Source organism: Sinocyclocheilus anshuiensis, unplaced genomic scaffold (assembly GCF_001515605.1).
Source record: "Sinocyclocheilus anshuiensis isolate Anshui unplaced genomic scaffold, SAMN03320099.WGS_v1.1 scaffold718, whole genome shotgun sequence".
In the NCBI taxonomy this organism is placed as follows: Eukaryota; Metazoa; Chordata; class Actinopteri; order Cypriniformes; family Cyprinidae; genus Sinocyclocheilus; species Sinocyclocheilus anshuiensis.
Window position 1 is genome coordinate 2,566,520 of NW_015546102.1, and position 26,739 is coordinate 2,593,258.

Sequence of the window (26,739 nt, forward strand, 5' to 3'; positions counted from 1 at the left end):
AGCTTTCAAGATCGTTAAACACGTGATCCACATGCTCTGGTTCACTATGGGTCTCACTGAACAGAGCTGGTATTGTGCAGAGCAGATATATTTGCTGTGTTTTCTCATTCTGAAGTGATGAAATCCCGCTTTGGCTGGAATGTTCATGACTGATTATTCTCAGTTATCAGCAGTTTTGTGTTGCTTTACTGATAAGTTCAATGTTATTAGTGGCTTCTACCTTCCCTGACCAACTGGAAATCATTCTGTTAGCAAAACATGGTTGTCTCTTTGTGTTAAGATTAATTCTTTCTTTCATAGACCCTGTTTGTACCTTGCTATGTGAGCGCCATCTTTTGGTTGTTATGTATATGCTCGTGCAAATTACTAATGCAAAGGTTATTTTAATAACTGGCATGTCGACGACCATAAAAAACTTTAATCATTTTAAACTATTCAGGGATTAAGGTTGTTTGCTCTCAGGATTGATCTGTAACGTGTCTGAGGGCAGGACACTAAGAGGGTGTAATTCTGCCACTAGTCAGGTGTCTCTGCAGATTCCCATCGCCACAATTAAAGCAAGTAAATGAAATACTGCAGAGATCGTCGCATCTGCATTGCAAAGAAAAGAATTCTCAAAGCAAAGAATTTAAATGCATATAAAAACAGCCAGCTAAAATATATGTGTGGTAAAATAAAATCCTGCAAAAATGTGGTTTGTGTCCAAAAAAAGTGCAAAACTTGCATGTACACTACCATTCAAGAGTTCGGGTCAGTCAGATTTTTTTAAAGAAATTAATACTTTTATGGAGAAAGGATGCATTAAACTGATCAAAAGTGACAGTAAAGTAATTGATAATGCTACAAAATTGCTTTTTCAATTGATAATAATCCAAATGTTTCTTGAGCAGCACGTCAGTATTAGAATGATTTCTAAGGAGCATGTGACACTGAAGGCTGGAGCACACAGGAATAAATTACATTTTAAAATATATTAAAATATAAAAGGTTATTTGAAATTATAATAGGCCTATTTCACGATTTTAAACTGTTTTACTGTATTTTTGATCAAATAAATACAGCTTTGGTGAGCATAAGAGCAAAAACATTACAAAAATCTTACCCAAATGGTTTGATTGATAGTATAATGTACATGGGCTGAAAGCAAGAAAATCTTTTATTTTCTTGAGCTGTGTAACTTTTGAGCATGCCAGTCTTTTTGGCTGATTTCCCCAAACAACACTTTTAAAACATTGCTTTGTTAATTTCAGTGTTTAGTCCAGCGCAACAAAATTGTTGGGTTTAGGGTTATCTTTTTGTTTGACCAATGGAGGACAAGGGGGATGTTTAGGAAACCCGTATAAAAACAACCATTTTTGCGCTTCCATTTAGTGACACTAATAGAATAGAAACTAGAGTTTAGAAGAAGCAAACCACACAGAGATGTTGTAAATAAGGATAAAAGACAAGGATAAGCTCTTGGCATCATGTCCAGTTTACTGTTCCCACAGCTAACATCTGACCGGAGAAGCCAAAGGTCATAAACGTAAATATTCAAGTTTAAGCAAACATACTTTAAAGAAACAGTGGAAGCTGTCGTGCACACTGCACTCACAGAAATCCTATCTGATGATTCATAAGCCAAAATCTGTACTGACAACTGTCAGTCGTATCTGTCCAGAGTACAAACCATCACAGTAAGCAGTGAGGGGACAAAGAGAAAGAAGAGAGAAGAAACAATTTCCAGCCTCGGTCCCTCGGCAGCTGAACGCTGAGAGCAACTCTCTTTGGGCCACGAGTGGAAAGTAGGCTACTAATCAAAAAACCCAATCCAGCCTCATGTACTTGAAGCCAAGCCTGCTGTGATGTAAAGTGAATTCACATACTGTGTGTAAAGCCTGAATGAGACGACTCCTCAAAAGGGTTGGAGGTTGCACAATGCTTGGCAGATGTATAGTCCAGCCTTTGTAACTGAAGAGGAGCAGCTCATGCCACAGGCATTCAAATATTTCAAGTTACTTCAGTGTTTTCACAGACTGATCTCGTGGTTTGTGGAGCAAAATGATAGTGTTTTCTCTGATACTGACATTTTCAGGCATACATGAGCTCATACGCCTTTATATCATTTATCTGCTTCTTGTTTCACAGCAGAAAAACAGCATTAATGCAAAAATCCCTGATGAAAGCTATAGAAATGACTGTCTAATTCTGCTAAATGCTTTTCCATACAGTACAAAAAAAAAAAAAATCTATCAGGTTCTGTTGAAGTCTTCAGCCCGCAGGGTCGTTTTACATTATTTCTGAACTTCATTCTTAACGTTCATTTGAAATCTCAGCAGTTTGTTTGTTGCAAGTTCAGTTCCAAGTCAATTTATTAAAATTGAGTCATTTAAATAAAACTGGATAACACAATGCACTCTCTTGACAACTCATTACAATTCAAACAAGATGATGAAAAATGTAATAGGATAGGATTTTTCTATTACCATCATGTTTAGGTTTGAGTCGTCTAATTTCACCATCTTGTATGAGTCAATTATAACCTCTCGGGTCAGTCTATTATGAAGACGCTAAAGGGACATGGTGATGGTAAAATCAAAAATAAATATCACACACACCAAAAAAAAAAATTATTTCAATGCTTTTGTGTTCCCTCTCAAAATATTTGCATGCCCCAGACAGAGAAACTCTGCACTCTCTTGCAAAACTCTTGTCTTCCCTAATAACTTTGCATTTACTCACAATTTTTTTGTTAATAAATCAATGTAAATATGAGGTGGTAGGGAAACAAACCTTCTTGGGTAAGCACAATAGTTTTGTGAGAGAACGTAAATATTTTGTGAGAGAACATCAAGTTTCTTGGGGTAACGCAAAGGTTTTGCGAGAGTACACAAAGTATCTCAGGAGGGATGCAATACTTTGGCGAGAGAATGGAAAAATCGAATATTTTTCTAATTTTTATCATTAGGGGCTATATATTCAGTGTATTTAAAGAGTTGATGCATCTACTTTTTAGCCAGTTCATTAAATAATAACAAAAAATGACCTTTGCTTAGTCCACTTTCTTTACCCAGATTTGAATGTTACTAAGAAGTTAGGAATTAAATGTTGTACACTAAAACCAGCAACCAACAATGACACCCTCATGTCGTATGACCGACTTTTTTTCTATGGAACGCTAAAGAGGATATTTTGAGGAACCAGGTTTGGTTACCATTGGAAAAACCTTTTCTACAGAAGTCTGCCAAAGAATTTTCAATTTTGATAAAACTATCCCTTTAAGGACAGGGAGCACAACACCAGTACATTTTGGTAGAAATTCTCAACTGCACACACTTGGAAAACCACTAACTTTTTCTGTAATACTTAAGCTCTTCCCAAAGCAGGTAGCAGCTTTGGAACTGCTTATGTGGAGTCACATTTGATACAAAGGGAACGTTGCTAGGAGAAACCTGTGCTATTCTGTCAGACTGTCTAATTGAGTGCTGCATTATCAGAGCCAGATTCCACAAGCGCACAAAGCAGGGATTATTCCCCGTCAGGGTGTTTGCGGGAAGAGGTGGGGGTTTGCTGCTTTTCTCACGAACCCTTTACACCGGCCAGTCCTTGTCCTCCAAGCGTCATGACTGCTCGGAAATCAGCCAGACTGTGCTAGATGTGTTCTCACTCTACAGCTCTCGGTTTCCCTCTCCATGCTGACACAAGGCAGCATTCAGGCTCGCTCATGCCCCTTTGTCCAAACGCAAGGGCTTATCTTTTCCAGGATGGAAGATATAAATCTGGTAGAGTTGATGAATGGCAAATTCATCTGGTAAAAAAATGAAGTGAAAGCGCAGAACAAAAATAAATAAATACATGTAAATATACTGTATAAATGTATAGAAATGTGTGAGAAAACCTACAGATAAACCTGAAAGATTTAATGATATGAATGAATGAACCTTATTGATTTAATCAGAATAACAACAGACTTGACTGGAAAATTAAAAACTTTATTCATTAAAAAAAAAGAGCCATTCAACAGGACTGAGGTCTCTATTGAGTATTACTGGCAATAAATACAAGACAGTTGAGAAGAGGGGGATTGATCAAAAAGATAGGAGTTGGTCTAAACATATACAAGGGCCTGTGGCACAATTTAGCAAGGCGTTGTTTGGTCAAATTATTTAAAAAGCAGGAAGTAAAAAATATGCTTAGTTAAAAAAAAAAAAAAAAATTCAAACAATCAGAGATTGTAGTTAATATGCCATGAATGTTATTTGACAAACACTTGGACTGCTTCTCTAACCCATTTTGACTTTTAAAAAGGGTAAAACTTTTTTTTTAAAAAGGGAAAAACAATACTAGAGACTATAGTCTATTGTCTATCTAGCTAATAAAATACTGCATTATCTTAGGAACGATGATATAGGAAATGCTCCTCTTAACATCTGTTTCTTGCCATGTATAAAAAGGCTAGCGAGAGAAAAAAACAACTCGCTCTGTTTATGTGAGGATCCAAAAATATTAATCTGTAAGCTTGCAGTTTAATAGTCAATGCCGTGGTCATAGTGGGCTCTGTATTCCTCGTGGCAGTCTGCCTGGTACTCGTCTTGGTATTCAGCCTGGTAGTCGCTGTCGCTGATCTCAGAGCCGTTGGTGCCGGTGCCCTGGCTGCCATTGCTGTGGATGGTGGGTTCGGTGGGGGAGGCGCAGTATTTAGGGTCGTATACCTGTCTGCCCAGCCCGTACACGCTCATGCCCTTCTGAGAGGCCACCTTGTTGGTGCCCATCTGCAGCGAGATGGTGGAGTTGTCCAGTGGCTGGACAGCCACTTTCTGGTCAAAAATATCCCTCCTGGTGCCCGGGGCCAACATGCCAGCCTGAGGAAGAAGAAAGGATGAATAAAGTGAAAACTAAAGTTGGGAATCCAATTCCTAGAATGTCTTTAGGCAAGGTGTGTCCAACTGTGCTCCCAGATGGACAAAGTCCCACAGAGTTTCATTCCATCCCAATTAAACACACCAGAACCAGCTAACCAAGCATTACTAGAAACTTCTAGGCAAGTATGTTTGGGAGGAAGGAGCAGAACTCTGCAGAACGTTGGCCCACCAGGAGCAGGATAGAACAGCCATGTCCAATGGTCGGGTCACTTTAGCGAACCTTTTTGTGGTCAGAGTAGGTCCATCGCCAACAGTGTAGGAGATCACTTCCAAACCAAGCTTTAAACTGGCAAATTTGCATGTCAACAAACTTGAGTCCAATGTGAAATACGAATGGGGGAAATGTTTCACCTCGCACGTTCCTCATGTGAAATTAAAGACTGCATGGATTCCTATTCACATGACTGTATTTTGTCACCATACAAAGGTATATGTGACCACACCGTTACTTTTAACAGGTTACTCTTTACACACTGTTGCACACTCTTACTCTGATGTATGTTTTTTTTATATGTGAATAAATTAAATCTAAATAAAAATGTAATCTGTTCATCATATAAAGTAATCGTATCTCTTGATAAGACTTTGAGTAAACAGCTCAATTCGAATTTCAATGCCTTTATGACCTTTTTAGATGGAAGTTTTAGTTACCTGGACTTTCAGGAGAGGAACAGAAACCTCTCATATTTAATTACAAACATCTTAGTTTGCTTTTCAAAGATGAAGTCTTATGGGTTTAGAATGACATGAGGTAAATTATGACAGAATTGAAATTTTTGGGTGAATTATTCCTTTAAATACACACTCACCTGGCTTGCTCCTTTATTAGTGCCCATCTGCAGGCTGATTGTGGTTTGGTCAAAAGGCTTGTCTGCTTGAGTCTTTGGGTCATACAGATGTCTCCTGGTGCCATAAGCGGTCATCCCAGCCTGACTAGCGCATTTATTTGTCCCCATCTAGCCATTGTGAAAACAAAGGATGTGTATCAATATACAAAGCATGAGTGAGGGAATCTTACTGAACACATCCCAAGAAAAAAAAAGGTTTTAAAAGGTTTCCTAAAGCAACAACACATAGGACGTTCCTCACCTGCAGTCCAATCACACATTGACCAGCCTTCAATTTCTCATCATCAAAGTTGCGGGTTTGTTTGTCCGCATACCTTATGCCAATGTCAACTTTTGTGTCCATACCTTTAGTTTTTGCCTTGGAATGAAAGAACGAAAGTGGCATTATACCAGCAACTCCTGGATATAAACCTTCTTTTATAATCTCCATTCAATATGTTTTGCACAGAACTCACCATGCTGGCTAGAGCAAGAAGTGTGGTTTGGACTTGAGTCATGTTCCCATTCTCAAACAGATCGTTGGCCTCAAAGATGTCATTAGGCTTCAGACCATAAGCAAGAATGGCTTTGATGAAGTTGCCCAGGTTCTCAAGCTTCAGTGAAAAGAATAAGACAAGTAGCTTTGCTATTATATTTTTACATTAGGAATAAAACGGACTTGAAGATGAAGAAAAAAAAAAAAAAACACATAAAACATTGAAACAATGCAATACATAAACAGGTCTTCCTTACCTTGTGCCAGTTAAGTTTGGAGTGGTTGATTTTCTTAATGGAGCCAGGCTGGAGTTTATTAATGAGCCTATGAGAAAGACCAAATATTACATCTTCTAGGAGTGACTCAACTTACAGTACATGGTCTGATTTTGCAGTGCACACTACTGTTTAAATGTTTAGGGTCAGTAATTTTTAGTTTTTTTGAAAAAGTCCACAAGAATATTAATATTAAATACAGTTGAAGTCAAAAGCTGCAAAATGTTATTTTACCAAAATAAGAAGGATCGTACAAAATGCATGTTATTGTTTATTTAGTACTGAATAGTTTCAACTGAGGGACTCATATGCAACTATTACAGAAGGCTCAAAGGCTTACTGACAATCCAGAAGGAAAAACCATGCATTAAAGGGTTAGTTCACCCAAAAATGAAAATTCTGTCTTTAATTACTCACCCTCGTGTTGTTCCAAACCCGTAAGACCTTCGTTCATCTTCAGAATACAATTGAAGATATTTTTGATGAAATCTGAGGGCTCTCTGACCCTCCCATAGACAGCAAGGTAACTACCACGTTCAAGGTCCAGAAAAGTACCAAGATGATCGACAAAGTAGTCCGTGTGACATCAGTGGTTCAACTGTAAAGTTACAAAGCTACGAGAATACTTTTTTGCGCAAAGAAAACAAAAATAACTTTATTTCACTTTTTCGAAAAAAGGTATTCTCGTAGCTTCGTAACAATATATATTATAATATATATAATATTCGTAAAAATATCTTAAATTCTGTTCCAAAGATGAACGAAGGTCTTACGGGTTTGGAACAACATGAGGGTGAGTAATTAATGACAGAATTTTCATTTTTGGGTGAACTAACACTTTAAGAGCCAGGGTAATCAGGGTAAATTTCACTTATTTTGTCTTCTGGGAAACATGTAACTATCTTCTGTAGCCTCTGAAGGGCAGTACTAAATGAAAAAATATGATATTTAGGCAAAATAAGAAAAATTTACACATCTCCATTCTGTTCAAAAGTTTTCACCCCCCAGCTCTTAATGCATGGTTTTTCCTTCTGGAGCATCTGTGAGCGTTTGAACCCTCTGTAATAGCTGCATATGAGTCCCTCAGTTGTCCTCAGTGTGAAACGATGGATCTCAAAATCATACAGTCTTGTTGGAAAGGGCTCAAATACACAAAAATGCTGGAAAACCAAAGAATTTGTGGGACCTGAAGGATTTTTCTGAAGAACAGCAGGCAGTTTAATTGTTCAGGACAAACAAGGGGCTCACAAACAACTATCAATAAACAAACAAACAAAAACAAAAAACAGCTGTGGATCATTCAGGTATCAACACAGTATTAAGAATCAAGTGGATGTAAACTTCTGAACAGGGTCATTTTTATAAATTCAACTATTATTTTCTCTTGTGTATATGTAAACATCTTTTATGTGAAATATCTTATTCAGGTCAGTACTAAAACACTGACATGCATTTTGTATGATCCCTCTTATTTTGGTAAAATAATTAACATTTTGCAGATTCTGAAAGGGGGATGTAAACTTTTGACCTCAACTGTATTTAACGTTTTCATCATTGACAATAAGGAATGTTTCTTGAGCCGCAAATCAGCATATTGGAATCATTTCTGAATAATCATGTGACACTGAAGACTGGAATAATGACTGCTGAAAATTCAGCTTTGCCACCACAAAAATAAATGTAATAAATATAAATGTATACATTTAAAAATGTATTCAAATAGAAAACAGGTTATTTGAAATTGTATCTTTAACAGTATAACTGTTTTTACTGTATTTTTGATCAAATAAATGCATCCTTTGTAAGCATAAATGACTTTAAAAAAAAAATGTTATCTTTTGAAAGATAGGTGTATGCCAAGATTACATCATGTCACAACATTGCTTCCCATTAAAAGGCTCAAAAGGAATATTGTGGAAAGTTTTCTTAAGGGCAACAGCAAACAAAAGAAGGTGTGGCCGCCAGACTAGGTTGTTATAATATGAGCAACACATGGTTTAAGCTTGGCAGAACTTCTTTTTTGTTGTTTTTTTGCATCTCATGCCTGAATATTAAAATCACCCCACATTTTGGCGTGTTGTCAGGTTTCAATAAACAAGACAAAAGGTTACAGGTGGGCTGAAAGTCCTTATTTAGAGCCAAACAAACACTCAGTCATCTGCGCTCCAATGTTTTGAGCTCCTAATCAAGCTGAAACACACATCATGCTCATAGACTCACTCGCACAGTATGACTCCATCCTTCAATCCCATCTGGAAATTTTCTCCGATTGGCATGCCCGTTACATCCTCAATCCAGTTCCTCAGCTCCTCCTCCTTCTGCAGGTCATACTTCTGAGCAATCTACAGGGACCAGAAAGAGAGACTGAAAACTCTTGCTTCCTTAAACAGTATTTCCATATGTAATCCAAGGCCTGCCATACAAAGACACATTTATTCCAACAGGTCTCCATTCTTTCCTTAAAGTAAATTTGGGGGTTTTAGAAACAGTACGAGACAACGTCATATTTCAATTTCAATTGCACACCTTTTTCCACTTACATGACATAATGAAAAGTAAAGTACCACTAGATGCGTTCACTGGTGAACCTAAATAACTGTCTGGAACTGAGAACATGTGCATGCAACTCACATGGAAACTTTTGCAGAGTTTCAATTCATGAATTCATAAACTTCCAAAACAAAGGGTTTTTGAGCATGCAGGTACGGTCATGTTTTAAGGTTAGCTTTGGAGACCATCTCCTCTTCATCTCTAGGTATTCTGTGCAAGACTAGAGCCAAGTGCAGTAAAATGGACAGGAAATTACAAAGCATTGCCCCATCTGTGAACTCTGGCTTTAGAAGCAGATCCAGACACCTGTCAGACCCCATTACTGCCATTCAGCAAACAGAAAGATATTGAAAGAGCTTATCTTGCCTGCAAAAAAAAAACCTCTAACGATGGGTAAATATGTATAAATAACGTATAAATAAAAATAACGTACATCTTGTTTGAATAAAAAGGTAGTCTTTCCTTTCATTGTCACTTTAAGGTTAATTTCCTTCAACAGGTCTGGTCTTGAATCAATTGTAAACGAGTTGCAAAACCTATTCCATCAACCAAACAAATGAGGATTGGCTCCTAACTTCAACTGAATGACATGCTGAATGTCTGAGGATCCAAAGAGGTGACAGGTTGGAGCATGTCTGTTTTACTGACAATTCTGTCCCCTTTAAGAAATGTATGACAATTGGGAAGTTTCCTTTGTATAACAATTTTTTTACAGACCTTAACATTCATAAAAACACTTTCAAAAGGCACAAAGCTTTGACTGGCCCTTTTAGAAATTCTTCATTATAAGTGGACAAATAGAGCATAACAGTGGCCGCCCCTTGATTTAAGAGGCATGTTTTTCCATTCATTTTCTCCACAGGCATTTTATTCAATTCTTTAATAAACTGTCCAAAGCCATGAACCAAACCAATCAACTATAACACTACAAACTTTGATTTAAGGTAAAAAGAACACTTAAAAGTGCAAAAAGATGTTACTGCAGAACAATAATAACTTCACGGATTTTAAAAAATAATAAATTAATTATTTGGTTGCAGCCAAGCTCTTTTGCCTTCATTTCTATGGCAACAGCGATTTCCCTAATTGGTGGATTACTAGTAGTACTTTAATGGGATTTCGGCAATTAAACTTTTTACATTTTAAAATTTTAATCTGAAAATCACATCGACACATATAATCACAGGAGCTTCAAATAAACATTTATACATTCTTCTTCGAAATCATTCTACCTAAAAAGAAAACGAAAGGGATTTTCACTTTGGGTACACATGTGTTGTGCTCTACATCCTGTTGTGATCATTTACTTCAGCTGTCTGTAAACATTAGGACAACATGAAATGGGTCTGTGACAGAAACAACAGCAAATCAGAGTAGGGCTGTCAAAATGGCAGAAAAACTAAATTCGAATTTTGTACTTAAATATTATCAAAAGTCGAATTATATTCGAATTTAAAATGCATAATTTCAGGTAGGGCGAAGAAAAGCTTTTGAATTCTCTCCTGAGGCCACAAGAGGGCGCATCGAGAAATATTACTAATGCACATTTAAAGCATAAGTTAACATGACTATCTGTGAAAAAAAGTGCATAATGTTCAAAATATTGTTTATAAACCAATTATAATTAAGTTGCTTAAACAACTATAAACAAAACAGCATCATGTATGCATGCATAGTTTAATACAAAGGGCCGAAAGCCAATCACACAGAGTACATTTTTCATTTAAAAACATGAGTTGCAGTGGGATGGGGAAAAACCCCCACCATAAAGTCTCGAGATATGTTTTTTCAAAGTTGAACTTGCATTAATTTTACATGGCTTTCTAAACATGCGGCTCTTTTGTGCGAGATGCGAGTGCAACGGTAATAGATGTCCCTCTAGAAAATGCACGAAATATGCATTCTGTGTGAACGGCTTGGTTTCAGTTTTGACGTAAACAACATGCAACGTTTTTGCATTCGAATGTGGATATTTATTTTAAATTCGACGAATATTCGAAATTCGAAAAAAATTTTGACAGCCCTAAATCAGAGGGCCTTCCACGTGTCACTGTGAGTACAGCCATCATTCTTTAAAGGTCTCCTGGTAGATATAAATGAACAACAGATGGATGACAAGCAGAACTTGAATTGAGACCATATACCCCATTATTAACGTGCTATTGTAAAGTCTCCTTGAACACAGAAAAAAAAGAGAGATAGTCATCACTTATCACACAATGCCTCAGGTGTCACAGTTAACAATGTGGACATCCTTCAACACCACAGCATAACACAACCCACAGCATACACTGAAAACAAACCTCACCAGAGCAGGACAAAGCTGAAAACAGTCAACCTGTATGTTTCCTCCCATCTCACTTTACAACAAAACTACCCTTGAGAGCTGACGGACATCCTGTGCCTTTATATGTTGCTTTTCACAGCGACCCAAACAGTTTCCAATCAATCTAAAATTTAATTTCCAAATATCTGTGCATAAATTATTTGCTAATAAATTGTATTTGTAATAACTTGTTATCCTTGCATCAAAAGCTATTTATGACAGTGTAAATATGGCAAATCAAATTACTTTTGCATTTAATAATGAGAGATGCCCAATATATAGGTACCATATTGGTTATCAGACGTTGTAACGATTCACTCAACTCACGATTCGATTCACGATTTATTTTTTAACAAAATGAGATTTAAGACAAATTATAAATTAAATATGTCCTTTTATTATTGCTTGGACAAAATGCTGCACATTTCGTCAAATTGAAATATAACCCTATAATAATATACTAATATAGCACTTGCATATTACTGCTGTTACTAATGTTTAAGTTCATTATATTAGTCAATATTGGATAATTATTTAAGCTCAATTTCCCTAATTTCACATGTAGATTACTTTTGTATCATCTAACTCTAACTTACTTAAATGTAATCTACAGAAAACCTCAAAATTAACATTCATCTTTCATACTGTACTTTATAATGTTGTGATGCCTAAATTTACTTGGTGCATTTAAAACCAGATAGATTATAGTATTTTTATTTTTCATTTAATTGTTGTGGAACTGTTATAATGGACATAACAAAAATATTTATTGGCATTGGCCATGTTTAATTCAGGTGCACCCCGAGTTTAAGTATCTTCTCAACTTCTCATAATACTCAAAGAGCTTTCAGAGGATTTAAGCACCAGAACCATTACAATGGAAGAGAGAAATTACTTTAAAGCAACAGTATACAGTATTCACCAGAGAGTATTTGCTGGAATAAAACAAGATCTTTTTTCTAACTTGAAAAAGTCCCAATAATATAAAAGGCCAACAAAAAGTGTGGAGGCCCAAAAGAAGGTTCAAAAACCACATGCAGCAGCTTAGGTTGATGAGCGCAACAAGATCTCCCATGAATCCCTCTCAGAGTCCTTTATCATCTCTGGGTGCTCTGCAACTAGGATATCGGTGGCGTCTTCACATCCAACTGTCCACTTGCAATTTTCTGCACAATAGAGCTTGTGTTCCTGAATGTGTACTAGAGCATTTAAGGAAAAGGAAGGAAAAAAACATGTAGGAGTGCATTGGTACATTCTCTGACATTCAGATAGAGCACATCGGCCCAGAGCAGAGAGTGAACTTCCTAAAGACCGAGAAAACAGGGAGAACATCTGTATTTGGCCATGTGAGAACAACGTGTTGGGAGTTCTGCTGGCCTCATGGACAAAATCATGCGGAGGGCAAAAACAGTACATAATAATAAAAAAAAGAAACACTTGCAGGAAGTACATAAGGAATTCAGCCAGAGCTATATAGAGGGAAAGGGTCCTGTCTAGAGCCCGACCAATATATCGTTTTGCCGATATTATCGGCCGATATGAGCCTGTCGCCGATATATCGGTATCGGGTGAATATGCCGCCGATATGAATTTTTTTTTACAGAACATAGAACGCAGATAAAATGCTTGAAATGGTGTAATTACTTAGTTTGTCCAGCAGAGCGCGCTCCATTGTTTGCTACTGGCGACCTGGATGAAACGCTTTAAAGTTTAAGTCTATGGAAAACCATTGAAACTTTGAACGGCCATATCTCCGTAATGGCACGGCGAATTGAGTGTACGTCTGGAGGCCTGCTTTCGAATGAGACCCCCCCCGCGTCGATAGCCCCCCGGGTTCGGGAGTTACGGGTGGTTAAATTCGCGGTCCGGCACCGACGCGTGGTCTTATTTGACCGCAAGTGCCCTGCGAAGTGGGCTTCACATGAAATTCCACCATGATTCCAGCTCCAAGGGAACGTACACGTTACAATCAAAGGGCATTAAAGTGCGCGAGACATGAATTTAAATTGTATTTATTTACAGAGGTATATTATGTGAAGACAGTAGCGCAAATCCGTGAATGAATGTTCCGAAGTGAAATAAACTTCAAAGGAATAAAGTTGAATGGAATTTAATTGAATTGAAGTTGAATAAACTTCAGCTTTACTGTTCAGTGCACTGATGTCAGACTCATTTTGGATAATAAAGTTTGTTATATTGTTAAATGCCCTGCCTCCATTACGTATCTTTGTCACGTCATTATAAGTGTTTAATCACCACATTTGAGTGAACATTGCAAAAAATGTGTTTATGTATATATATTCTGTTTATGTATATACTGTATTCTATATATAGTACCAGTCAAATGTTTGGACCCTCGAATGGGAGTGTCCAAACTTTTGACTGGTACTGTACTATAATATACACAGAATATCGGCCGATATATATATCGATATCGGCCTTTTTTTACTCCCTAATATCGGTATCAGCCCCGAAAAACCCATATCGGTCGGGCTCTAGTCCTGTCTACAATCCAGTTACACATTTGCTGGAGGAAAGAGCTCGAAAAAAGAGCTAATGCTGTGAGAGGCCTTGGTGAACAGCACAGCTGTTTCTGCTGATCAATTAAATCACCCTGTTGCTCTGGAAATGTCCAGCAGACCAAATAATGTGGCAGCGAGGTCTCGGATGTATATACAGACTACAAGATATGTTTGCATAACAACTTGCCCACTAGTCCACTACACACTGAAACAATGGAAAGCAAGGAGAACAGTCTACTCTGCATTTATATGTGAATTTACACTACAGTTCAAACCATTTTGGTAAAGTATTGGCTTTAATCAGCAAGGATGCATTAAATTGATCAAAAGTTACAGTAAAAATAATGTTCGGTGTAAGATTTCTATTTCAAATAAATGACTATTCAAAGAATCCTGAAAAATATGAATCTTGGTTTCCACAAAAATATTAAGCAGCACAACTGTTTTCAACATTGATAAGAATAAGAAGTGTTTCTTGAGCAGCAAATCAGCATATTAGAATGATTTATAACGAATTAGCCTATATGTGACACTAAAGACTGGAGTAATGATGCTGAAAATTCAGCTTTGCATCACAGAAATAAATCACATTTTAAATATTTTAAAACATAAAAACGCTATTTTACACCACAATAGTATTTCACAATATTGTTGTTTTACTGTATTTTTGATCAAATAAATGCTGGATTGATGGAAGATACTTTTTTTCAAAAACAAAGTAATAAATAATAATAAAAAAAAAAAAATCTTAAGAGACCCCAAATTTTTGAACCGCATGCATTTGTGGTAATTTCATGTCTCTTGTATCACTCCACGGTCTCTCTTTTTCCTCACATTATAAAATAATTCCATCTCAAAACAATGTGTCACTCTAAGATACTTTATATATTTTATGTACTGTACAATATATTCTACGTATTTAAATTAAAACATGACTGCAAATCAGTAAATTGTGATTTCAAAAGTTGACAATGAAACATTTAATGAAAAGTGGTACAAAATCAGAGACATTCCTGCCAAGACAGCCAAATCAAGTAACTGTTAAATATTAAATATGAGTTTAAGTAAACTACCTTCAAACACACAGAAAATATAATGTCAGTAATGAAGTGTCCTACAGTAAGCTCTCTTCAGATATTTGCATGGTGCAATTGAAGTGCTAATGAAAGTCAGCTGGGGTCAAATGTCCTTGCACCTCTGCAGATGGCACAGGATTCAAGGAAGCATCACCCCACTGCAGTTTACATTGTTTATTCACCCTCCCACTCATTCTGACTAAACGCACATTCATAATGAGATACATGGTGTGATGGAAATACTGCTGAATAGACTTAAAATGACCAACCGCAGACACTAGAGGGATGCGTTTTCTGTGTGCTTTTCAATGTGATAAGCAATTAAAACAATGAGGAAGCTTGTAGCCTAATGGTTAAAGATCTTGGCTAATAAAACGGCTGCAGGTTCAAGCCTAGCTGTGAGAATGTAAAATTGATGTCCTTGAGCAAGACCATTCATCTCCGATGCACCAGATGGACTGTCATTAGTAGCCTATAGGTCACTTTGCATGGGGGAAAAACATATGGCATTAAATAAAATAAATAAAATACTATACTTTCTAGAACTATAGGCTATGTTTGGGACCTACACAGTTTTACAGACTTTTGATGTAATAAGTTCTGCTACGTTTGTGACAATAATGCACAGAATGGAATCTAAACATGAAGAAATAATAATAAAAAAAATAATAAAGAAAACATCAGTCACTGCAGATGGGGCGCATTGCATTCAGAAGAAAAGCCTCAGTGTGATGTTTTAACCCTGTTTTCCTGAGAAAACCCCCGTTTGTGTGTGAGTGTGTGTGTAGGCTACAACATTAAAGGTCCATTTGACAACGAACCATTTTTTTTGTCAAATAGGTACTACAGAGGTTTTAACTAAAAAAAAAAAAGTAGGTAAAATTCAGTTATACAGCCATACTAGTTTAAATATCATCCTTTAAAATCACAGATGCTGCACGCGCATCACCTCGGCTAAAGTTTCCATAACACATCTCCACACAAAGCAGAACAAATTACATCGCTAACCTCACTAAACCTTTATTATACACACACACTGTAGCTTATTTAGGCTGATAATGTCATTGTTTAATTGGTTTTACTGCTGTTTTTTGCGTTTCTCTGTACCGACTACCGAGAGAGGCAGCCTCGCTGCTTTCTCTCAAACTGAAGCTCCACCCAGAACTCAACAAAAGACCCCATGACCCACCAGGCAAGCTTTATCAGCCAGAATAACACACGGTAAACTTCATTTGCAGTGATAAAATGTAAGGTTTTGTGCCTTAAAAATGACAAACAGCATCTCAACATGGCGTGAAAAGCGAAACGCGTCGCGCCCATAAAAAAAGAAAGTTTCATTTATTGATAAATCGGTTAGTGCAACATGAAATACGGATTATCATTTCCTACTTTCTACGTGCAAAAATATTAGCCTTCGTCTTTTATAAGCAATAAATGAGTAGTAAAACAAAAAGGATACATCGACCCTAAAACCAAAATCTCAGAAGTATCAAATCACAGGAATCAGTTGAAAAGGAAACAATGGCTTTCTCTGAAAACCTACAGAGTGCATTTGGCCATCAGAAGTACGTTTAGTACTAAATTATATGCGACGTTTTTGTTTCTGAACCTGCCTGTGATGTCTGAAATGCTAGGCAGCTCATTCTAAAGTGAAACAGTTAACAGTTACACTTTCGTGCATTTGAATTCAAGCATTTCAGTGCAATACAAGAAACATTAAACGCCACTTCGTCGTTTAAGTACACAAACTGTAAAATCATTCAAACCTTACCTTACTTCTCACTTCAGCAGATAAACCATATGCAGGGCCCTTGTTGAACTGAGTCATTGTCTTTTATTTCACGTCGATTCGCACCAAAGAAATATTCAGAAATCCCCCGGTTTCTAATTTGGCTCCTCTTGTTCGAGAAAAGATGCTTTGCTCAGATACGTGAGTTTAGGCTAGTCAAATATGACAGCCGTTTGCCCCAGCTGAGCGGATGCACTGAACTCTTTCTGTTCAGCAAAGTAATTAAAGAAAGAGCAGCAGAAGGTCTGAGGTTGAGCGAATTTACGAGTTCTACTACGGCGAAGACTTAAGTTGTGAATATTAATTAGGTTGCGTGACGCAACATAGTGTACCTTCCTGATTGGCTAAAAGGCAGATGTTAGCGACAAAGCAACGTCAGCTGACTTTATTAATGTTCATAACCTCGCCCTCACCGTAGTACGAATTCTTGTAATTCAGTCATTCTTGAGACATGGGACAAAACAGGTCCAGCAAGGGTAACTGCTATTAGGTTTAAAAATAAAAATATTTTCTAATTTAAATGTCATTTAATTATAGAATGTATTTAACACAATTATCACCTTCAATTTAATTTTCTCATTATTATACCAAATCTATGTTTCTTAATGTCCTCTCACTACATCTAAAACAGTGTGTCCACAGAGAAGGGTTCAATCATTCATATGCAATAAAATGAATAAAAATGTTTTTTTTAATGATGAAAAAGAGGTTGTTTTGTCAAAAGCAACACTTAATAATATCTCCCATCAAAGCAAGGCTGTTTTTTAATGACACATGCATGTTTAATACGATTTTAAAGTTGTGTCCCCACTTTTTGTCAACACCGTCAGACATTCAATAAAATGTAATAAAATCAGGGAATATTAGGGGCAGCTGTCACTCTAAAGGACCCCCTTGCCACAGTTCACCTCTGCAGAGTACATCAGTGTCAGACATTGTGTTCCAATGATATATCAAAATACTTAAATGTGACTCTTGAATAAAAGCTTTATAAACAATAACATACTCACTGTTTGTTGTTTGTTTTAATACAGTAATTGACTGATTCAATGTATTTGATAGTTAAAATGACTACAAATTCAGGTGTTCGTCACCTCCGTCAGATGTGTCAACTCCGTCAGTTCTGTCACCTCCGTCAGTTGAATATTTTGATAATATTTCATTATGATATTTTATATGTGTTGTGGAATTATTGGTCACATGTGAAAGCGTAATCTGTCTGCTAACACGAGAATGTGTTTTGAAATGTTAAAAACATCTTGAATGCTGTTAAAAATAAAGCTGAAATTATATTACACAGTCCAAGCTAAAAAAAAGCACATTTTGTTAAAAAATAGAAAAGTTGGGAGGTTGTATCAAAGCATATCTCAGTAGCGTAGTACATATAAGATACATAAATGTAGTTTCATTTGTCTGAGTACAAGGTTTTATTTTTTCAATTTTGCACCCTGTTTTGTCCCACTTCTCAAGAATGACCGAATTATTAATTCCTTCAAAATATATTAAAACAGAATTATAAAATACAAATTAATGATATGTAACGGAAATAATAATTTAAATAAAACAAATAGAGAAACCCTTAAAAATAATATGTTCGTTTAAAGCCCTGTTCATGATGGTACTTTTATTAGTACCAGTGGTCAAAACAATAAAATATCATTCATCGTGAATGTATTATCACCATTTGTTTATTTAGGATATTTAACACATGCTGAATAAATATCTGGAGGTCGAGGCCTTGATTTTATTACTTTTTCAGCCTCCTCACCATGTGTTTCCTGAGCCTCTGTGTCCCGAGACACTGCTGTCCATTAACAGGAAACAACAATAAAGACCCAATGCCAGAAAGAATTCATCCAAGATATTAAGCACATTTCTTTTGAATTCCTTTTGAATTCCTCCTTGGTAATTTTTGGGTTCAGCATTCAATGCCACATCATGTTATACCTTAATTACTGTTATCATCATCTGAAATGTCTTTCACTTCTGAAGACGAAAGATCAGTGCAGACATACACAACTGTTTTCAGCCACCCTGATTTATAATGAAAATGGAAAGTACCATCATACTTCAAGACTTGCAATTAATAAAAGACAAGTCAAAACATGCATTCTAATGATATGGTGGGCTCCTGTTTAGCCCATCACTATAGTGATCAAACAAAGAAACTGTTGGAAAACAAGGTGTGTTTGCCATTGTAAGTGATTGTTCCCAGACGTTTGGTTTAAGACAGGAAAAGCACAAGACCTATTTCCACTTCATAACAGTACTGTGGTTAACCCCGAGTAATTCTATTAATATTTGCATATGGGTTAGTATCACATTTATATCAGTAATGTAAGCCAATTTCCACCACATAAGAAAAAAAACAAACATGCTTTGGTAAATCATAATTATGAGATAGAAAGTCTAAAGTAGCTTTTTATGCAATAATGACTTATTTCAGTCTTCATAATTATGACTATGTTAGAAATTCAAGCTTATAATTTTTTTTTTTTTAATATCATTAAAGTATGACTTATCTCATAATTTCGACTTTGTCATAGTTATGACTCATAAATTCGACTGTCACATTTTCTGTCAAAATTTAGCTTTTTTCATAAGCCTTTTTATCTCATAATTTCAGCCTTTTATGTCATAATTATAATTATGATTTTCTTATGTGGTCGAAAAGGGATTTCATAGTAACAGAAGAGCATTTGGCATACATACTCAATGGTTATAAATGGATTAATATGTTTAAACTCATTATAGTATCTTATCAGGACATGTTTGCAGTCTTCCAGTAAATCAACAGGTTACACGAAAACCATTCATATTTCACTCAATGAGATGTGAAAAGGGACGTTTTGTCAGCAACAGAAATTCCCCATGTTCCTGTGTCTCCAGTAAAAGTGTCTGGAGAGTTAATTTCACTTAGCCTCTGCAGCAAGCACTGGGTTTGCTATTACTTTCCATTGTCCTATTATAACCCAGAGCTGATAAAGTGAGAAGAATATATTCTATTGCAATACACATTTAGGTACAAGAACATCCATTTTATTTTCCATGAGCAGAACTCTTCTGGGCCGAACGGTTCATCAAACAGGAATGCCTCGTTGTTCCATCCCTGAGGCACAACATGCAGACAGACAGAACAACAACTGTGCTTTAGATGGGGATGGGATGTTATTACCTGAAGCTGCAGGGCAAGACTAACCGCTCTGCCCTAAACTTGCTTCATTATGCCTCTAAATACAAGAAACCCTGCAGTGTTACTGTTGGGAGTTATTTTAAATAAGGTTCGGGTTTATTTTGTTTGGTAATATATCTGGTTTAAGCTGAAGGTCAGGCTGAGGATTCAAGAAATTGAGGACAACAGGGCTGCCCTTGCTAAATATGCGACATTAATTTACTAATAGTGTCCTTGTTCGGACATCAACCACCCTCTCCTGGTCTAACACAAGCTCTTTTGCTACCATGAAGAGAAAAAAATTAGCCAGTTGGATGTCTCACTCCATCTAGTGGTTCCTCTATGCCATGAAGTTCATTTAGGATTCAGAAATATAAAATTACACTGGGCAGCTGCATACAAGGGAAGGCACTTACTGAGTTAATGTGGAGAGTGGAGAGGGAGAAGGCTGTTGGATTTGCATTCGCAATCTCTCCGCCATCCTCCCCTAGATGAACACCTGAGATTCACAGATCTCTTAAACCCTGCATTTATCCTCGTGTCCAGCTGTGTTCATGCACACTCTCCATGGCTAGTTCAACACGGGTCTTTCGTAATGGAAAGGGTAAGTCTGATCATGCATTATATGTTGACTTCATTATTTTTTTAAGAATGCATGCAGTCATTTCATAGTCACTGAGAAGCAGGACAGATTGAGCTGTTGCAAGAGAAAATGAATTTGCTTGAATCAATGAATCTCACAAAGAAAATGATAAAGATAGCATGTCCTACTGCTTGGCTACCTGATTATTTGGCTCTTTTACTCCTACTGTGCAATATAAAGTGTACATACACACTTACATTGCATTTCTCCTCTTTTCTAGTTTGCCTCTAAATCTAGTTGTCAAATACACCTGTTAATGTATTACAAGCATTGTCGGCTCCTTGACAAATTGGTTTTGTTCCTCTTTTGTGAGTCACTTCAGATAAAAGCATGTTCTAATGTAACTGTACATTTAAGAGAAACAGTAGAATTCAAATCTGACAAGGTCACGCCGGCTTGACTTCCTTCCTCCTACTATCAGTTACTGAAAGCACTGAAGCTTGATGCCTTTTTCAAGGGTATGAGGACAAAGCAGGGGAGTGGTCGTGTCCCAATGGACCATAACAATGCCACATTGATCACACGCATTGATTTCCTGCTGTTTCATTTAGATCGGTGTCCATACTGCAGAAATGTATAGCCGGAGTAACATCCCACATAGCAAACGGTCTTGGCCCGAATGTGGCCTCAAGCTGGCACTGCTGGCCTCCTGTCGGCAATGGCATGTACCCTTTCAGCCAGAGCTGGGCCATGTGTGGCAATGATGACACAGTGTGGATCACGGCAAACAATATGAGGGCCGACTGTTGGTGGGAGGAGTGTGGCCCAGATCAATCCAGTGATCATGTGGCCCAAATCAGGTTTGTGACCTGACAGCATATTATGTGACCGATGGTCAACAAGATAAATAAATTATTGCATGATAAAGGTTAAATGATCACAGAAATTTCAATGAAGTGTAGGATTGTTTAAATTTAATCTTTGAAATGGCAAGTCAATAAGTGTAGTATTGTTTAAATTTAATCTTTGAAATGGCAAGTCAAGAATAAAAAGTTTTCATTTCAAAATTAAGCAAACTAGTAAATCAGGAAACTGCATTAAACGGCACTTAACTATAAATTATTATTATTCTCAGTACAAATATTCTTAGAATCCTTACAGAGAGAGAGAGACAGAGAGATAATTTAACCATTATCATGCAATATTTTATTTATCTTGTTTACCATGGGGCACATGATTTTATTAATATGCTGTCATGCACAAGCATTCAATAAAATTATCATTAAAAGTATTTGAATTTTATCCAAATCTTCGGTATCCATGTGATGCTTTGTGTGAGGAACAGATCCAAATTCAAATTCAGCTCTATCTATCTATCTATCTATCTATCTATCTATCTATCTATCTCCTGTTTCTGTAGCTATAGTAACAATGTAAAAATTTGCTGTTTCAATAAGTTTTACAACATGTTTTATGGCAGTGATATCAAACGCTCATTGGCTCTCGCAGGTTTCGTCACAGATTGCGACATGCCGGGTTTTGGGTGATGTGTGTTTGAATGAGAAATGCATGCCTTCACAGAGTGCATCGGGATAGTATTTTCAGCGTTTAACAACTTAAATTATGCTCTGCTCCTCACACTAAACTATTATATTCCTCCTGAGAGGACTGCAACGTATCGTCATTTGGACTACTGTGGTACTGCTTTTTGGCGTTTCTGCAATAAATAAATTATTATGATTAACTTTACACTTGTCTGTCTGGTACGTTTCTCTTATAGACTGTATACTGTATAAATGTTTAGTGTACTTTATAAATATTGTAAATTTCATCATCTCTCCAAATATACAAGTTTTTGTACTAGTAATGTTACATGTTGCGTAATAATACATACGTTCGTATAAGATAGATTTGGTTGATTTGTTCTTTATAAAAAACAAAACCTTTTTAATGCAATACATTTTTTATTGTACAGTTACATAATTTGTGGATTTTAAGGATGATTTTCTATTGTTAAATGTACTTTATTGGTATATTTGTGTTTACATTACCAAAACATTTCACAAATAATGGCAATTACTGTAAAATAAATACACAATGCAATAATACCAAATATTAATATTCTGTATTGGGTCTGGGCTATATAAGGCTCAGGTGTGGCTCAGTTTTGGAACTTCTGGTTTACTTAAGGCTGAGAATCGGTACCAATGTTAAAACCTATTCAGGCCCAGTGCAGGGCCACTTATGGGCTATTAATTGGCTGAGACTCTGGCCAGTTATGGCCCATGTGTGAGCCTTGTCTTTAATCCAGATCTGGGCCACTCCAGGGCCGTCATTCTTTGCGGTATGTGGGCTGAGGGAAAAGGGTTTGTGTTTTGGGGGTATAAAGTAAATACAATTGTCCTGATACCATAATAAAGAAAAAAAAAAGCTGCATTAAAAAGTGAAAAAGGAAATAATATTTAATGTTTTGTTGTGATTTTATTATTTCATAGAAATATTTTCAGAAAATGGTTTCACTGCTTCTTTAATTAGTAATTTTTGTTTATTGATTGCAAATATTGATTAAGATGTGTACATTAATGTATTTAAGGTGAAATGAGAATTCGCTTTTAGCTTGATGGATACACAAAGAAAATGTTTCTCTTTCAGATCTCCTTCTCATGTTTACTTCATGGGAGTCTATTGGAGAGAAATATTTTGTCTGAGGGAAAAGGGTTTGTGTGGATCAGTGCTGGGCCAGAAAAAAATAGCTATGTGGGATGTACACGCTCCCCTCAGCCAGCATAGAAGTTAGTGTATGCAGCACAAACCCACACGATCGGCTGTTTCCTACGGGACGCCGAGATCTCTGGGACTCGGATGCATTTCAGACTGCACAAAAGCCACGCGTGGCTCCTATAAATCACGGATGGAGCAATCTGAGACGTGTTTGTGTCGGCTGACCTCTGGACGGCTGTGTCAGCACATATGCAAATGCTTCTGTATACTGGGGGACTTGGCAGTAGAGAGGTACTGCGGCAACTCAGGTGATGATTGGGGCTTTTATGCTTGCAACTGGTCTGGAGTAAGAAACATTTGATTTTGTTAAAGAGTGCTGTGGAGTGGGGGGGATCATTATGTGTTTGTCAATGGGAGAGTTATTGCTGAACGTTCGCCGCCATTTCGCTCTCGTCTCTTTCTTTCTCTAGGGCTCAGCAGGCATGGAGACTCTCAGCCTGCAGGTGCTGATGGTTGTAACAGGGAGCTTCTTGGGCTTCCAGTGGCTGTTCCACAGAGGTAGCCCTTGGGTGTCTGAGAAGCTCTGCAAAGGCTTCCTGAGGCTCAGCCCTACACAAAGGACAGAGTGGAACTCCAGGTGTCAGATTTATCTTCTAAAAGCATGTGTTTTATTATGCACTCTTAACTAAAGTTGGAAGATCTATAAACTCTCACTGTTGTGTTTTTTTTTTCTCAAAGGGCCGTCTCAACAGTACATGCCTTGGTTGTGGGACTTTTCTGTCTCTACATATATATCTTTGATGAACCTATCCAGAAAGACCCAGTCTGGTGAGGATTTGAAGATGCAATCCTTTACAAATGTGGCGGCGCAAATTGTTATGCAACATAGTGTAGTTTCTCTCTAGAAAGTACATACTGAACTTGATGTTTTTGGTGGACTCACAAAAACATATTTTTTCTTATCTAACCTCTAATTTGTGTTTACAGGGGAGATGCCACACTGGTGAAGCTAAATGTGGCTGTTACATCAGGCTACCTAATCTCAGGTGGGTGGAGGGCTAATGATGTGATGCTATATCTATTAATTGATGCAAAAGTTCATATACATGATTTGAATACATTTCTTGTATGATGGGCATTTTTGTCATTTCTGAATTAAAATGTATTTTAATATTTTAATTTATGTTTCAGAGTAATCATTTATTTTTATTTTTTCAGCAAAATCTAAAAAACAAATTAATGACATTTCAATGTGAATATTATAAACATTTATCGTTTGCAGTACATGGTTTTATCTTTGCTGCTCTCTATGCATACTACTATGTGCTGGTAAGTTGTTTTCAGCTGGTCTGGTGTACAATTACTTCCTCAAGATCTCCAAGGTTATTGTGTGCTCTTTTTTGTTCTTCTGCAGAGTCAAGGGATATTGCCTTACTTTGCTAATTTCCGCCTGCTTTCAGAATTCTCCACCCCCTTCGTGAACCAGCGGTAAGTATTACCTAAAAATCCATCTAGAAGCATTCAATGCAACCGTTACATGAGCTCATTTTCTAATTGCATTATTTTTGATGTCTTTCAGTTGGTTTTTTTACATGTTGGGCTACCACAAACTTTCCAAACCGAGTCTGGTTAATGGTGTCGCCATGGCATTTACATTCTTCTTGGTGAGGATCGCAGTCATTCCAGGCTACTACAGCCATATGTACTCTGTCTTTGGTACGGATCACTTCTACCGGTTACCTCTGGGGGGCCGCAGTGCCTGGGTTATTTCCAGCGTGTCTTTGGATGTTATGAACATCATGTGGATGCGCAGAATCATCCGCGGATGTCTCAAAGTCCTTCGCTCGGCCTGGTCGAGAAAAACAGGAACTGAAATGGAAACTAGAAAGACAGACTGACATGGAGATACAGACAGAAAATGAACACATCAGCACACAAACCTTCCATCTCTTTCATGTCCAACCTGATGCTGGAGTGCAAATGCCATGTATATGTTTTGTTATTCCTGCTGCTGTAATGCTGGGGCATCATAGTTGTGAGAAACCATTTATTGCATTAATAATGACTGACATGATGTCATCTTCAAATATGGGCTCAACTGGAGGAATTCAATCACAGGCGCTCCTTTACGTTTTAAGAAATCGGGTGATTAAGAGGCATGAGACTGATCACATGTACAATCAGGACAACAGTTGTGGTTGCACTATGTATTATAAAGCTGCTATTATGATCAACCACCTTGCCTTTATGAATGCAAATAAACAAGCAACAGCACATCTGAACTTCCACAAAGCTACACAGTGTGTGCCTGTAGACCAACGTTTTGACTTTTTGACAATATGGATAGGGTTATGCAAATAGAGGAAATGGCCATTATAAATGTAGTGGAAATGTTAAATGTATGGGTGAAAGATCCTGCCTTTGCAGCTCAGCAGTGCAGGATGTCATACTCAAGAAACCATGCATGTCTACATGTAATTATTACATATATGGAGAACACTATGTATGGAGAGTATTATATATGTCTGGAATGGAAAATGTATCAGGTGACACAATAATGTTATATAATATGTGTTTCTGAACTTGATGTAGCCGTGTATAAGCTTGTTGCTTGTAATATGTGGTTGGTTGGATTTGGAATAATGACACTATTAGCCTATATAAGCTTCAATAAGGTAAGGCTTTTCAGGTTATTTATCATTATTTACTTAATAGTTATGTATGTGGTTAAAATCAACAATGATATGCTTCTTGAAAAAGGTGTATGAGCTATTCCAACTGGAATGAATTTCTGTGATGTCAAAAATGCTCATGTAAGTGACCGGAGATGCGTGTTTCTGTGGTGTGACAATAATGTGTTAATCTGAATAAACAACTTAGTTTTAATATGTTATAATGCATGAGGTTGTACGAGAACAAAGCCAATTCTCTTATTTAAATGTTTACTTACAGGAACAATTCACTTCACGCAAGCAATTTTACTCACTAGTGTTTCGTTTGTGAACAAACGAATCTGTGTTCTTGAACAAATCTTTGAAGTGAGTCGTGTCTGTTTCTCTGACACTGTTGCCAACTTAGCAATTTTGTTGCTAAATTTAGCAACTTTTTCTTCCAAAAGCACCTATAGCAACATGTTTAGCAATTTTTAACTTTTAGCAACTTTTGATAAGTGACTCAGACAATAAAAAGGCACACATTTTCCATCCAAATTTCACAAAAAGAGGAAACCACAGATGCTAGCAGTACACACATCAGGTGAATTGAGTTGGCAACACTGTTCTCTGAATTGACTAATATTTTCGTTCACTCTATCTTTCAAAACGTGTGGCTGCTTTTCTGCATAATGATTCAATCACACTTGAAAAGTCAGTCACTTTTGAGTTTGAATAAATTATAAATAATACATCACTAAAGTACACTGAACAAATCTTTTTTTCTTTTTTTTTGTGCGGAGTCACTATAGTGTCACCGGAAAATTCAAAATATTTAGTGAATAATAAT

At 36.8% G+C, this 26,739-nt stretch overlaps 2 protein-coding genes across 2 annotated transcripts; one reads left to right on the top strand and one right to left on the bottom strand.

Annotated features, from left to right (window-relative positions):
• Positions 1-3,957: 3,957 nt before the first annotated feature.
• Positions 3,958-17,090, bottom strand: LOC107700573 (calponin-3). The gene is made up of 7 exons (XM_016502290.1): positions 16,745-17,090; positions 8,720-8,841; positions 6,482-6,548; positions 6,205-6,342; positions 5,991-6,107; positions 5,711-5,857; positions 3,958-4,841 (listed from the first exon to the last, which is right to left on the bottom strand). The coding sequence occupies exons 1-7, from the start codon at positions 16,799-16,801 to the stop codon at positions 4,506-4,508; spliced, it is 984 nt and encodes a 327-aa protein (XP_016357776.1). The 5' UTR covers positions 16,802-17,090; the 3' UTR covers positions 3,958-4,505.
• si:dkey-10f21.4 (TLC domain containing 4) lies at positions 16,078-25,781 on the top strand. Its single transcript, XM_016502291.1, has 7 exons — positions 16,078-16,194; positions 23,709-23,875; positions 23,977-24,066; positions 24,226-24,284; positions 24,470-24,567; positions 24,653-24,726; positions 24,818-25,781. The coding sequence occupies exons 2-7, from the start codon at positions 23,721-23,723 to the stop codon at positions 25,134-25,136; spliced, it is 795 nt and encodes a 264-aa protein (XP_016357777.1). The 5' UTR covers positions 16,078-16,194; positions 23,709-23,720; the 3' UTR covers positions 25,137-25,781.
• Positions 25,782-26,739: the final 958 nt, after the last annotated feature.

Excerpts from the sequence above, each read along its gene's own strand:
- LOC107700573 (XM_016502290.1), bottom strand. The coding sequence starts at position 16,801 with ATGACTCAGTTCAACAAGGGCCCTGCATATGGTTTATCTGCTGAAGTG. Across the intron at positions 6,549-8,719 it reads GATGGAGTCATACTGTGCGA|GCTCATTAATAAACTCCAGC; the intron begins GTGAGTCTATGA and ends TCTTTCTCATAG. Across the intron at positions 6,108-6,204 it reads TTCTTGCTCTAGCCAGCATG|GCAAAAACTAAAGGTATGGA; the intron begins GTGAGTTCTGTG and ends TTTCATTCCAAG.
- si:dkey-10f21.4 (XM_016502291.1), top strand. The coding sequence starts at position 23,721 with ATGGAGACTCTCAGCCTGCAGGTGCTGATGGTTGTAACAGGGAGCTTC. Across the intron at positions 24,568-24,652 it reads ATGCATACTACTATGTGCTG|AGTCAAGGGATATTGCCTTA; the intron begins GTAAGTTGTTTT and ends GTTCTTCTGCAG. Across the intron at positions 24,727-24,817 it reads ACCCCCTTCGTGAACCAGCG|TTGGTTTTTTTACATGTTGG; the intron begins GTAAGTATTACC and ends GATGTCTTTCAG.